Source organism: Anser anser (assembly GCF_964211835.1).
Source record: "Anser anser genome assembly, chromosome: 18".
NCBI lineage: Eukaryota > Metazoa > Chordata > Aves > Anseriformes > Anatidae > Anser > Anser anser.
The window spans coordinates 13,881,711-13,894,543 of record NC_139739.1 but is presented as its reverse complement, the minus strand read 5'-3'; the positions used below and the strand labels follow the sequence as shown (position 1 = coordinate 13,894,543).

Below are 12,833 nucleotides of genomic sequence, written 5' to 3'. Positions count from 1 at the left end.
TTTCCCCTTACTATTCCCTAGCCAAACTCAAAACTGCTTCCTTGCATTGCCCTTAGGGAATGGTTGCAATAGCCAGGAAGGGCTTTTCCCGTTCCTGATGTGACTGGGGCAGCAAATCCCTCCTACCAGCACCTCTGCATCGCTTTTGTTAAGGTTCAGCAGGACAGGCAAACCTCGAGACCGCCCCAGCCCTCCACAGAGCGCTGAGAAGACAGGGCTTGGTTGCAGCAAGAATGAAACCAGAGCCACCAGAAGCTGCGACTCCCTGCGCCCTGGTTCAAAGCTAAGCAGCCAGGGAAGAAAGCCTAGATCAAACAATTTTATTATAACAACGTGTGCAAAATAAAGGCAGGGTTATTTTGTTGTTTTTAAAGGATTTCGTCAGGCGAGATACAAACTGGAGCCCTCCGATACCTTTTTAATAGTGTTGTGCTTGCTGTTGCCTCGGCTGGCGTTCTCGTTGTGCAATATATCCAGGGCTGTCTCTCTCTCCTTCAGCTTCAGCGCCTCGATTTCGGTCTTCAGCTCGTTCAGCTGCTCCTGCAGGTGCTTGCTTTTCTCCATGTACTCCACCCTAGCGCGCACAAAACAGAGCCGGGTCAGTGCTGGCTGGCTGCGCGTGGCGACACGACGCTGCGGCGGTCGGCGGCGGAACCGTAACAGGAAAACCCCGTCGTCATCACCCGCCGCGCGCGGAGCCGACACCACCAGGTCACGGCAGACACTGAACCACGCTCAGCAGCCATTCGTTTGGGATTCGAAAGAGAAGCCGGACGCCCGACCAAGAACTCTTAAGTCGTGTTACTATAAAATAAATAACTAAAGCCAAGCTAGGGCTGCTGGAGGATTTTTGAGCGAAGCCATGCCGTGACACAGATTTAGTATTATGCAGTTTGAGCCTAAAAGACACTGTTTTAAGCAGCACTGCTCTACTCCGCTGTCGTCCCATCCTTCCCTCCACCTCCAAGCCTAGCTCCCAGACTCACAAAGGCGCAAATCCCTTCGTGCCATTTTCCAGGAGGGACCTTGGTGTACTGCCTTCTCGTGTTTGAGAGGGATTTAATTTGTACGGGGTGTGGGAGCAAGCGCTCTCCCCAAAATATCAGGTACTTTTTAGACACACAGCATCCCTGAGAGAGAGAAAGGCCTCTCAAAAATAGAAAGAAAAAAAAAAAAGGCACAAAAAACCTCTAGCCATTCTCAGGTCTCAGCCTTAACTGCCTTCCACAACGAAGCATCTACTGGAGGAAAAAAAAAGACAAAAATCACACCATGCCAGCCTGTACTTGTGATTAAATACTGAGACCGAGGTCAAAGGACCAGCAGACTAACAAGAACCCTTTCAAAGTGCCAAAATTTGTAGCAAGGCTTATCTCAGCATCCGAGGAATGAGAGCACTCCTGGAGAAGCCAGCGAAAGCATGCTACTGCTTTTATCGTTTGGCAGAGCCGAGATCCTCCTGCTCAGAAGAGTGGGATGACCTAGTTAGCAACCTCGGCACAGAACCAGGAATTAGTGGGGTATTTTCAGCTTCTACATTTTTCCTTTTGGCTTTAGGAAAAGTTTTTAACCCCTGCCCCTAGAGTAGCGGCCTGCTCTCTTACACGCGGGAGAGGGAACTGACCAGGGGCAGAAAAAGCCACCCGGTGGGATGCGGGGGGTTTCATTGCAGCGCCGGGAAGTTACGGCCGCAGCGTTGTGGCAGGGCCCTTCTAGCTTTGATCTCCTATCCCGTCAATGAACAAAGCACATTATTACTACAGAGATTAAAATCTGATCTGCTTTGATTTCTGCTAAATTTGTAATTTCGAAGGCTACATTTACACCCTCAGGAAAACACAAGATCAAAGCTCATAATCACATCCAAACTTGCTTGCGTACACTTTTTATATAGAAACATGCCACAGATTCAAAGAGAAAGGGGTTAAAGCCCCAGTGCAGGACCGCAGCTTCCTCAACGTGGCCTGGACACATTGCAAACACCCAAGCGCCAGCCTGCAATAGCCCAGCGTGCCAGCAACCACACTGCTGTTAACTCTTTCTACCAAGATGGATAATTAAAGCCTAAACGAGAGCTGGGTTAACCGCCCGGACAGGAATCATTCCCTTGCAGGGCTCAGCACTCTTAAACTTGCCTTGAATCGGGCAGGAGGGGTGCAACTGTGACACCAGGTCCCCGTCCCCCCCGAGAGAAGGCCAACCAGCAGCTGAGTCGTACTCAGCAGTTACAAATGACCTGGGGAATGAGAACCCAAAAGCCTTCTCCCTCCTTCCCTTTATGCTGGAGCTCTTCTGAACGACATAAAAGCCACGTTCGGCTCCGGTACGATTCCCCTTGCCGCAGAGGGAAGGCAGCGGTAACCGAACCCAGCCCTGGCCCGGCCTGGCAGCACGCCACCTACTTCTCTTTCTCAATTTCCATGGAAAGCCTCTTCATGTCCGTATCCTTGAAGTCGAAGGACAGGCTCTCGCTGATGAGGTTGAAGCTCGGCAGGTCCGTGGGCAGCGCTGTCGTACTGGAGTTCATGGACTGCTGCGGAGGGAGAGGACAAGTTAATCGCTTGTGGCCCCACGTGAGTGCTCCTATAGCAAGCGTTGTGTAACAGAGGTAAAACCGGAGCAACGCCTCAAGACACAGCACAGGGTGCTGCTTCCTAACGCTTTAATAAGGTCCTAGTTACCCCCACAGGTAATAGTGTACTCTCCCTGGAGTGGCACTCAACTGGAAGGACCACCCCGGTGCACCGTGGCCCACCAGCACCACTTTCTGAACCAGCCTCAAACTTCCCGGAGGAAGGGCGAAGCGGCTCTTTGCCAGCTGGCGAGCTTTTCGTGCGGAAGGTGGCAAGTGCTGCAAAGCCCTGCAGACGCAGAGCAGCAAACAAGCCGCGTCTCAAGCACCAGGCAGCACACATCCCCTTGCTCCATTCCCCATTTGCTCCTCAAGGAGCTATTGCTCCTGCGGGTTCCCGCTCTTTGCGGCAGTAAAGCGGAGACAAAACCTTCTGCCTTCAAAATCTAACGACAAAACTTTGTAAAATCGAGGTTTTATCACCGCTGCATCACTGGAGGCAACGCCGGACAGAAGCTGCCTCTTGGGAGACGTTGGCAGCTTCTTAACATTAAATCTAGTTTTCGAAGTGCAAGTTATGAACAGGGGCAACGTGAGACAGACCCCGTGTGACCAGAGTCCCGTGCTCCAGCGCTCCCCGCAGCGTGGTCAACGAAGAACCTCATGCCAAAGGTTAACTTAGGATGCAATTCCAGGGCAGTCCACAGATGCACCGCTACTTTTTTTTTTTTTTTTTAAACCTTCACAGTAACTAACAGCTCCGAGTGTTTCGGAACCACTGCTAGACCCAGTTGGAAGCGCAGAGATAACATCAGGAACCGCTCGAATTGCACGCAGATGAAGATTTGGGACTTTCTTCCCTGCTTCGAAATACTGCGATGCCTCCACCTGACACGCACCGCCCCGGCTCTCCACTTTTATCCTCACCTTAAAAAAACGACCCTTCTCTCCGTCAAAAACCCTGTCACACCTCTAATAAATGGGCTCGTTACCGGCGCAGGAAGAACAGCCTGACTCAAATCATCACTCCCCTCCTGCAATATGTTAGATGAGGTCGCGAGCAGCAGCACACGTCAAGGGTGGCAGAGCAGCTTCAGGCGGCAGACTGCACGCGTGGAGCTGAGTCAGACCCGCCGCCGGCGTGCCCGGCCCGCTGGCATTTGGGGTAGGAGCAATACAGCCCAGCATCCAAAGGTCGCCCAGCTCTCTGCTAGACGCCCCGTCCCGCTTTAAGGGATTCCTGTAAGGAAGACGTGCCCCAGCCAGGCTGGATTCGCGGAGCGGCAGGAGGTGGCACCGCGCAGACAGGCTGGGCGGGCAGCACACACCGAAAGCTGGGAGGATGGTCCTCGCGCAGAGGGTATTTGCCCCCAGAACCTCGAGCGCTGGCTGGGTATTTCTTTTCCATGTTTCTTCTGTGCGGGATACTCCGGGGACTGTTTGCAGCCAGCTCCACTTCGGCCAGAACCAGCAGCGCTGGAGCCGTGACAGATTTACTCGCGCAGTAACCTGCCTCCTCCCCCACCGCCAGCCCGGAATTCACAAGCAGCCGAGGCTCGTCCCTGCTCCCGGACAAACCGGGGAGCGACGACATTTCATTTACCCTGCAGAGCCCGAGCCGAAAGGCAAACACCTCGTACAAGCGTAAACAAGGAGGCAACTAGAACTGCACTGCCTGGCTGGCGTCTCGCGGCTAAGCCAGACTTTAAGCTACAAGGAAAATACCGATCCCTACTCCCCACGGCAGCAGCTGCTGCCACGGAACATGGCCACATCGGAGCATTGATTCCGGACACTGAAAGGGATTCTGGCTGAAAGGGACAGCCGAGTACCGAAATCCCTGTCTCTAAGGAAAGGGGACAGACCCGCCAAGGCACCCGACCGATTTAAATACTTGCATCCCATCGACATTCAGGTCCCTTCGCTATAAGGCCCGCAGGGGGTTGCAAAAACGTTCCCACGTGAGGTTCTACGGTCTCTGATGTGCAGGGGAGCCAGGAGCATCCAAACCGCCCTGCTGGCCTTAAAACAGCCTTTAACAATTTTTCTGCACATGCTTGTTCTACGTTTAAAAACAAACAACGCACACACACAATCCCAACCAACAGCACTAAGAGTTGAGCGGGATCTTCAGCTGCTGCAATCATTAAGCCCGGAAGCCAATTTGTCAGGGTTACTACAGCCACTGCCTCCCCTCTCCTCAGCACAGCTCTTTCATGAAGCAACAAGAAAAAAAAATGATGGAGAAGTAAGAGCGCAGCAGCGGGGAGGCAGAGTAAGGAGAGAGCGAAGGCAGAGCAGACGGAGCGCTTTCAAAGGCACGGGCTTAGCAGCTGGAGCAGAGCAGTCCCCCACCAGCCGCAGGGAGGCTGGGCAAGCTGTGCACGAGGCACAGGGATTTTTAATCAAGGGGACAGGGGGTGTCACCGGGGCACGGGATGCCAGAGGGGACACAGAGCTTTTCCCCGGTGTTCCCTCACCTGGAACAAAACGCATAACCCTGTTATTCCATTAAAGCAATTTCCCTCAGTTAATAGAGGCAAGCACCACACTGACAGCGGTCATCCCTCTGGGGAGCAGAGCAAACGAGCTGGACGACATGAAGGAAGCACAGAGCAAGCCATGTCACGAGGCTTCCCCCGCAGGGAGAGCTTCTCTTGCTGCCACCGCCTTCACTTCGCTACTTGAGGATTTGGGCAAGCCCAAGACAGGCGCTTAGTACTTCAAGAGACTCACAGAAGAGATGACTGCCTTTAGTCTTGCTCTGAGTGGTACCTGAATGGCAATGAAGAAGGCAAAAGAGACGCTGCCAAGTCAGTAAAGAATGAATTGTTCTCTCAGCCCTGCTGGCCTGAGACTCAGATTCACTTTTTTTTTTTTTCCTCATGCATCATCCACCTGCACCATCACAAAAGCAGTTTGGGCTTCAAGGACTAAGAAGACACCTAAACAAGCTTTAAAAAGCCAGTACGGGAGACTGGAAAATTACCAAAGAGAAACTTTAACTGCTTCTTGTCGTTTCTGCAACACATCCATCCACGCCTCCCTTCCTCCCGTTCCCCGGGAGGGAAGTTCTGCCTTGCTCTCTGTGCTGGGGGACTAGAGCACAAGCGCTGGGACAACAGAAAAGAACAAGCTCAGCGTTACGCCCTCATTAAGGGAGAGAGGAGCCGGAGCGCAGTGCTGTTTGGCAGAGCTGCCATTCACCTGAGGGACACAAGCCTCCCAGCAGCAGCTTTCAAAACCCTTCATCCCTCGGGGCGCTCCGGGCTGGCTCTCTCCCTCCTTACTGCGCCTGCCCCGCCGGGTCCCTCCGTGCCAAAGCGTGCGCAGGAGCGGCGCCTGGGCACATCGCGCCCGACCGTCCCCACGCACGCGGGCGGCAGAGCGAGGAGAGATGCCACACGGGAAGAGAGGAGCGAGACAGGCGTGACAAGGGATGGGGAGAGGGCGCTTCCCGCGGCAGGGCCCGGCGAGGCGCTGTCACACGGACGCGGGTACAGCAGGCACATTCGCAGCCTGCTGACCTTGGAAAAACAACAGTCCGTGCGACAGAGCGCTGATCCCAGAGCTGGGAGAGGGGCTGGGAGAGCGGCTGCTGGGCGAGGGGACTCTGCCACCTAGCTGGGGAGGGAAAAAGGAAGGCCACGGCTCTTCAAGGAAAGGCGAGGGCGCAGCACCGTGCGTCTGGAGCAGGCAGCTCTGCGCAGATTGCCTCCAGGACAGATGCAGCTGGAGGGGTGGAGCTGAGCTCCGTGCCATCCTACAAAACCCCCATGATTAGGCTTTAATTCCACAGGCAGGAATACGGCCACGCTGCCGCCCACCAGCACAGGCGGACGCAGGGGTTTCTGCAGCAGAGCTCACTGGCTGCCGTTCTGCTTGTCTGCCTACGGACGGACACGGGGACGGGAGAGCCGGAACGCGAGAGCTCTGCCCAGACGTCAACACGGGGCTGATGCGGCGGTTCAGAAGATTTTCAGTGAGGAGGCTCCACCCCGTGCATATGTTAAACCCAGAATCAAAGACCCGGTGGATCCCAGAAACCTGTAGTAAAATAAGGAGCACTCCGAAGATGAGGTTTGCAAAGCACGGAGGTAGCTAGCACTTGAACGAGTGCCCCGAGGCTAAAAGTACCTGGCTGTTTTCCATCGGTGCGGTTTCTTAAAAGCTTCTGAACATTTTTTTGCAGGGATATTCAGAGAACCTGAATGAAAAGCTACTTCACCGTTAGCCCTCTTCAACCTGCTTCTCTAAAGTTTTGAGAGGAGAAGGGGAAGGAGTCAACATGTACAAATTAAAATTTCAGCCCTAGACAGGTCGGAAACTTCCACGTATGTCTGTTGAGCTTATTCCCACAGATATCGAGCTCTTCCCCCTTCACCCCTCAGGACAAAGAGCTGCTGCAGAAGAGGCAGTCGTGGCAGGTGTGAGCTGCGGGGAGGGAGCACTTGATGGATTTTGCAGGCCCTGCAGCACAATTACAGAAGTTGAGGAAAAGAACTGCCAGACAGAATCGGAGCAGCGGTCATTTAATCTGACGTTTCGGTCCCCGGCAGCAACCAGGACCAGATGCTCCAGAGGAAGGTGTGAAATCCTCTTAATGGGCAATTACGGAATAATCTCCCTTCAAGGAAGTTGTTCTTTTCAGCACATAGATGCACAGCAACCAGTTTATGCCCAAAGAATGAATTCACAGGCTCTGAACAACTTTTATCCTACCTAAGAAGAATAAGGACATCCTCCCTTTCATATTTAGCCCTCCTTTAAAAGCTCTTACTAAGCTGGCCCACCCCGCACAGCAAAGAACAGCTCTAACGCCTTTGTTAAATTCATTCACGACTTGCTGCCTTTAGTTTCACCAGCAGCTCCTTGGCTCTCGTAGCATGAGGTAGGACAGATAGGGAGGAAGAAGAGCAAAGCGATGTGCTGGGCAGGGTACCCGGGTGACAAGGGCAAGAGCTGCTACGTATTTCTGAGCAGCTACTGAGCAATGCAGTGAGACCACTCGTACCCTTCCACCGATGGGATGGTGGCACAGGAATTCTCCAGGCTACAGAGGCCACAGTTACCGCCTGGAAACCGGGGATTACGAGACAGATCGTTCTTACCGTGTAGGATGACTTGCTGGTGATCTCCAAAAGCTTCTGCTTTGCTCTCCGCTCTGACTCTCGAGCCTCCTGAAGGTCTTGCTTTAGCTGATCAGCCTCCTTTGCCCTGCAAAGAAAAATAGCGAATGGCAAATATCAGATCAAAGCCTGGAGGCGACAGGTTACAGGTGTAAAACAGGTAGACATTTGTTCCTTAACAAGACCTAAACTAGAGAAATCATTTGAGCAAGGGCAACACTGGAACCTCTGACACGTGGGACACTAATTAGCACAGAAATCCAAGCCACAGAAGGGCAGCTCTGACATGAGCCCTGCATGAGCAGCAGTAAGCAAGGCTAAGGGCTGGAGGAGCATGCCGAGATGCCAGAACGGGAAGAACACCTTCAAAAGTTAAGCTCAGACTTGCAGCAGGAGAGGCAGTTTTCTGCCTGGTCAGTGTCTACTAACATACAAAAAGAAGAAAGCACCTGAGGCTACACAGCTTTGCCTGCTTGCAGGGCCCAACAACTCTAAAACAAGGACCTAGCCCTGAGCTTCAAGGGCTTCCAAGGTCACCCCTACCCCTCCAGGGGAAGCTTTCCTTTGCCAGACTGAAATTTGAGCGGAGATTCCACAAGTCAGAGACCGAGGTAAGCAGGGATGGACAAGGGCAGCGTTTGTCCACGCAGAAGGGCTGAAACCAAGCAAGCTCACACGGGAAGGAGTCATCAGTTGGAAGGAAACAAGAACGATTTTTTTCTTGCTTGCTACCAAACGCATGATAGGGCCTGGGTTCCCGTACCAAAAGGATGGCAACGTCAGTTTTATCACGAGACAGAGTCCAGGAGCTAGGGAGACCTCAAGGCTAACCTGAAACAAACCTCACAACTGCTAAGGAGAGCTAAGCACCTGAGAAGGAAACACGGGGACAAAGAGATGATAGCAAACGCAGAACTGACAGCCACAAGAAGAGAAGAAAAACAAAACGACAACCGAAGTGTTATTAACGTTGTCAGATACTTTTCAGAACGCAGTGGGTGTTTGCAGAAATCACCCCCAAAGTTGAGCTGCCTTCAACTGCTGCTGTCAAGGCGCGACAGGCAGAGCGCCAAGGCCCGCAGCACCCTCTCCCCCGCCAGCTGCCAGCCCCTTTCCCTGTGGATCTCTCTCCCCCCCACACTTCAGAGAAGGGTCTCCAGCTCCAGCCCAGGGGAAGCTCAGGGCCGCTGCTGCTGTACCCGTACCGTTCCCTACTCAGGGACAGCCTAGCTGTGGCAAAGCGTGAGACAAGGAGAAGCGAGCTCAGCCTGGGGGCCGTTTGCTGCTCTGCACGCACGGAGGCCGAGGGCTCGCTGCAAACTGCTGGATGGACTAACGTAAGGCGTGAGCCGCTGTCGTGCTAAGTCAGAATGGGGCTGGAAAGCAAAGCAGAGGCAGCTGCAAGGTTGGACCCTCTGACCTCCTCTCCGACTCCTCCGCCATTTTCAGTGCCAACATCTCTGCCTCTAGCACCTTCTGTTCCATCAGCCGCTTCTCCTCCTCCGTCCGGATGGCCGTGGCTTTGATCCGCTGCATCTCTTGCTCGGCCTCCGCTGCTTTCTGAGCCAGGAGCTTGGCCTCCTCCTCTGTGATCTGAGCCTTCTCAGCCAGCAAGTCTGCTGTCTCTTCAGACCTCATCTGAGAATTAACGCACGTTAAGCCATCGAGCACACCGAACGCCTCCCCAAATATGCTCTCAGCCCCCGGAGCAGGGCCCTGAGCCGCTCGCTCCACACGGCCACCATGGCTCATCGAGCCCCTCTCTCCCCCTTCCACAAAAGCCTGCAGCCTCCTGCAGCCAAGACCTGGATGTGCCCAGGCTCTGTCCCAGTTCGTTCTCCTTCGTGCCCCTGCCCCAGCAGGCTGCCTGGATGCAGTAAGCTCCATCCAGCCTCCCGGTCGCTGTCCACCAGTGGCAGTTTGAGAACAGCCACACAAGTCGCAACGTGCCTCCTAAAACGTTTCAGCAGCGGAAAGAGTTGGGAACAGCTGCAGTGCCTCGAGAAACAGCCGCCCAGACACTTACCAGGGCCTCGTTGGCCATTGTCGCCTCCTCCTTTAACTGCATCAGCCTTCTCTCCAGCTCATCCCTCGTCCTCTCAGCCTCTTCTCTCATCTGCTTCTCTCGGGCCAGGCGCTGCCGTTCCATCTATGAAAAAGGGATAGGGGAAAGCACGGAGAAACAACACACGTCAGAAATGCTTTTCCCAGGACTAGAAACTAGACACTGCCTGGGGCTCTGAGCACAGGACTGCGCTGCCTCCTCCTCTCTGCTCATCAGCGAGGGGGGCTTCGCTGAACGGGGCGCTGTGACCGCACTGTGGTCACACCACACTGAGCACCCTGCTCCTCTGAAGAAGCCGGCACCGCTCCAAGACAATCCCCTCCTCCCTGGGCAGGCTGTTGCCCCACAGGCTGCTGCAGGTGGTCATATCCCCAGACAGCGTCTCCTGAGCAGCCGCGCAGGGCAGGCTCAGGCAAGCACGGTCCCTGCAGCTCCAGCTCTTGCTGGAGGTCCTCACGGCGAGCCGAGCAGACAGCTAGACCAGGCTTACGGGCGGGCTGAGGGCACCCTCAGAGCATCCGATACCGACACGTGGCCAGGCAGGAGCCTGAGGGACGCAGTGACTGCTCCTTTCAGACACACACCCACCCGCCCTGGAGTGCCGCACGCTTCTCTTCACTTACAGAGGAGGCCACAAAGATCGTGGCCACCTCTACCTGTCCCTACAACCACCCCCCTCCTGCTGCAGAAAACGGCAACGCTTCCCCAGGAGGGGAAACCCAAGCCACGTGAGACAACCCGCCGCCTCTTCCCCCCTCTCGCGCAGCCTGAGCGCGCCACGCAGCTGCCTCTCTGCTCGCCAAGCGGCCAAAGGGAGCCATCGGGCTAATTAACACGCCGGGCTTGAGCGCTCCAGCGCCACGGGGCCGGGTGCGTTATAAATATCCACGCTACACCCAGGGCTCGCAGCATCGCGCAGGCCACCTGCCGGGTTTAATAAGGGAAATAAGTGTGACAAGACATTTCTCGGCTCCTCGGACACCGACTGCGTTCTGAAGGCAGGACACCCACTGCTCCGGCGGCTCGGCTTCCTTCCATTAAAGGCTCCCTTCATCAATTATCGTTACGATCTGCAGCCCACTCAGGACTCCCATTAACAAGGAGCCCTGATGTAAAGGGACTGTTTGGAACCAGTTAACAGCTGTGGATCCTGGGGAGGGGGGAGAGAGCGTGCCAGACGGCACGGTGGCTAGCCCGGGAGCGGGCAGCCCGAGCAGAAGCCTGACCCTTCCTGACGAGCACCAGAGCTCTAAATTGGAGAGCTCCGGGGAAGAGTAAAGTTCTGCTCACCCTCAGCACCCGTGCGTCACCCCCCTCACCTCTCCCAGCAGCCCGACACACGGTCTCAGCTCCAATTCGCATTATCCAAACACTTCAAAAAACCTCACGAGGCTGCAAAACCTGTCTCTGAAGCCACCGGCACCTGGGCACCACGCTGCTCCTTCCGAGGAGGACCTTTAACTCCGCTAACACCCGCTCCTTTCTGACCAGGGGAATCCCCGCAGGAGGCAGGAGCCCTGCTGCCCAGCGGAGCTGCCCTGCTTGCCCGCGCAGCGGGACTCGTGTCCTGTCCCCTCCTGCCACCCCAGGAGGCAGACGTGCTTCAGGAGGTGCCTGCAGGACAAGCAGCTCAGCCCTAGCTCCAGCACTCTGTGGACATGCTCGAAACCAAACGAAGTGCATCAAACTAGCAGTCCCTTGAGAGCCAGACTCTCCTGGTGCAAGTGGCTGCTTCGGTTTCTGCTGCTGCTATCTAGCGGCTCTGGCGTGAAACGGACATTTATATTCCGAGCAGCAGTGCTCAGATTAGCTGTGTGGGTTTCAGTGAGTAGAAGAGGTCTACGAGCAGAAAACAATGATTCATACAATCCAATTTGCTGATATATACTCATTGGCTACACACTGCTGCCTCCAAAGAGCAGTTTTCGCTGCCTGGGCTGACCTGCGGCAGATAACGGAGGCCAGCGCGGAAATTAGCATGCAGGCTGCGCGCCCCGGCCCGTCGGTGTGCATTCCATCACCGAGTAATTAGAAAAACGAGATGAAGAGCCACCGCAGAGCACAGCTCCCCCTCACAGCCCCTGCTCCAGCTACAAGCAGCCACCCCAACACGCTCCGTCTCCCCGGCACAACAGGAGGCAGGGCAGGATGCGCAGCCACCTCTGGGACAGCCAGGTTTGCTCTGCCCTGCCGTCCTCCCAGCTCTGCTCCCAAGCGCGGGGGCCGGACTCCGGCTGCCACCGACCTCCAGAGCCAAGGGGAGAATGACGGGCAGGGCGAGAGCAAGCTGCTAACGAGAGCTGTTGGGCTGGACCTTCCCTCAAAGCTGCTCCGTGTGCTTGATGCCATTCTGGAGACTGTTCCTCCCCAAGTTCATTTGCATTTCCGAGTCTGGCTCCCGGCCTGGTTGCACGAGACGTCTCTCACCTGCTTCCTGGCTTTCTCCTCCCTCGCCTGCGCTTTCATCTGCTGGACCTCCAAGGAGTCTGCCTTTCTCCTCCTCATGAAGAGATCGTGGTTCCCGATACACAGCTGAAGGATCTATTCCGGTCAAGGGTGAAGAGCAGAGAGAAACAGCTGTAGGCGTGGTGCCGAGGTGTTTGGACCCCCGACACAAAGGGCTACGTTTGGTGCTGGTAAGCACTGCCATCCACTGACCCCGAACTCTGAGCCCTCGTACCCACGCGAGGGGCAGGGAGCAAGGCACAGCCTCGGTCCCGCGCCCAACGCCCTGGCCACCAGCCCCTTGCAGGGCTGAGCTTTCAGCGCGGCCACGCAGCGTGGTGCGGGTTGGGGTGACCGGCCCCGAGGAGGCATTAGGTCAAGTAATGAACCAGCCTTCTACAGCTCCAGCCAATTCCCCAGCTCCCACTGCTCCCTTTCTTGAGGCTCAAGATTAACTTGCGTCTTCTCCCAAAAGGGCGCTTAAAGCACTCAGAGGGAAAAAAAAAAAAGGAAAAATATTTTCCATCGTGAGCAAGATTACACACAAACAGAAGGCTTATCAAGAGCTACCTTGCACACCTTCAGGTATCCTTGCTGAAGGCTTTTGAGCCTCTGTGTGATT

At 55.2% G+C, this 12,833-nt stretch overlaps 1 protein-coding gene across 6 annotated transcripts in view; it reads right to left on the bottom strand.

The window, feature by feature from the left end:
- NF2 (NF2, moesin-ezrin-radixin like (MERLIN) tumor suppressor) overlaps window positions 1-12,833 on the bottom strand; it is a 40,779-nt gene that overhangs the window by 8,893 nt on the left and 19,053 nt on the right. For 3 of the 6 annotated variants that reach the window (XM_083804063.1, XM_083804062.1, XM_083804060.1), the window contains exons 10-15: window positions 12,194-12,307; window positions 9,728-9,850; window positions 9,122-9,339; window positions 7,684-7,789; window positions 2,403-2,533; window positions 415-574 (exon numbers count right to left, since the gene is read on the bottom strand). In XM_083804063.1, coding sequence (XP_083660189.1) covers window positions 415-574; window positions 2,403-2,533; window positions 7,684-7,789; window positions 9,122-9,339; window positions 9,728-9,850; window positions 12,194-12,307 — 852 coding nt within the window. Of the gene's footprint in view, window positions 1-304; window positions 575-2,402; window positions 2,534-7,683; window positions 7,790-9,121; window positions 9,340-9,727; window positions 9,851-12,193; window positions 12,308-12,833 lie in introns of those variants that run through there. The other 3 variants (XM_083804065.1, XM_083804061.1, XM_083804064.1) reach the window with 2 other exon arrangements.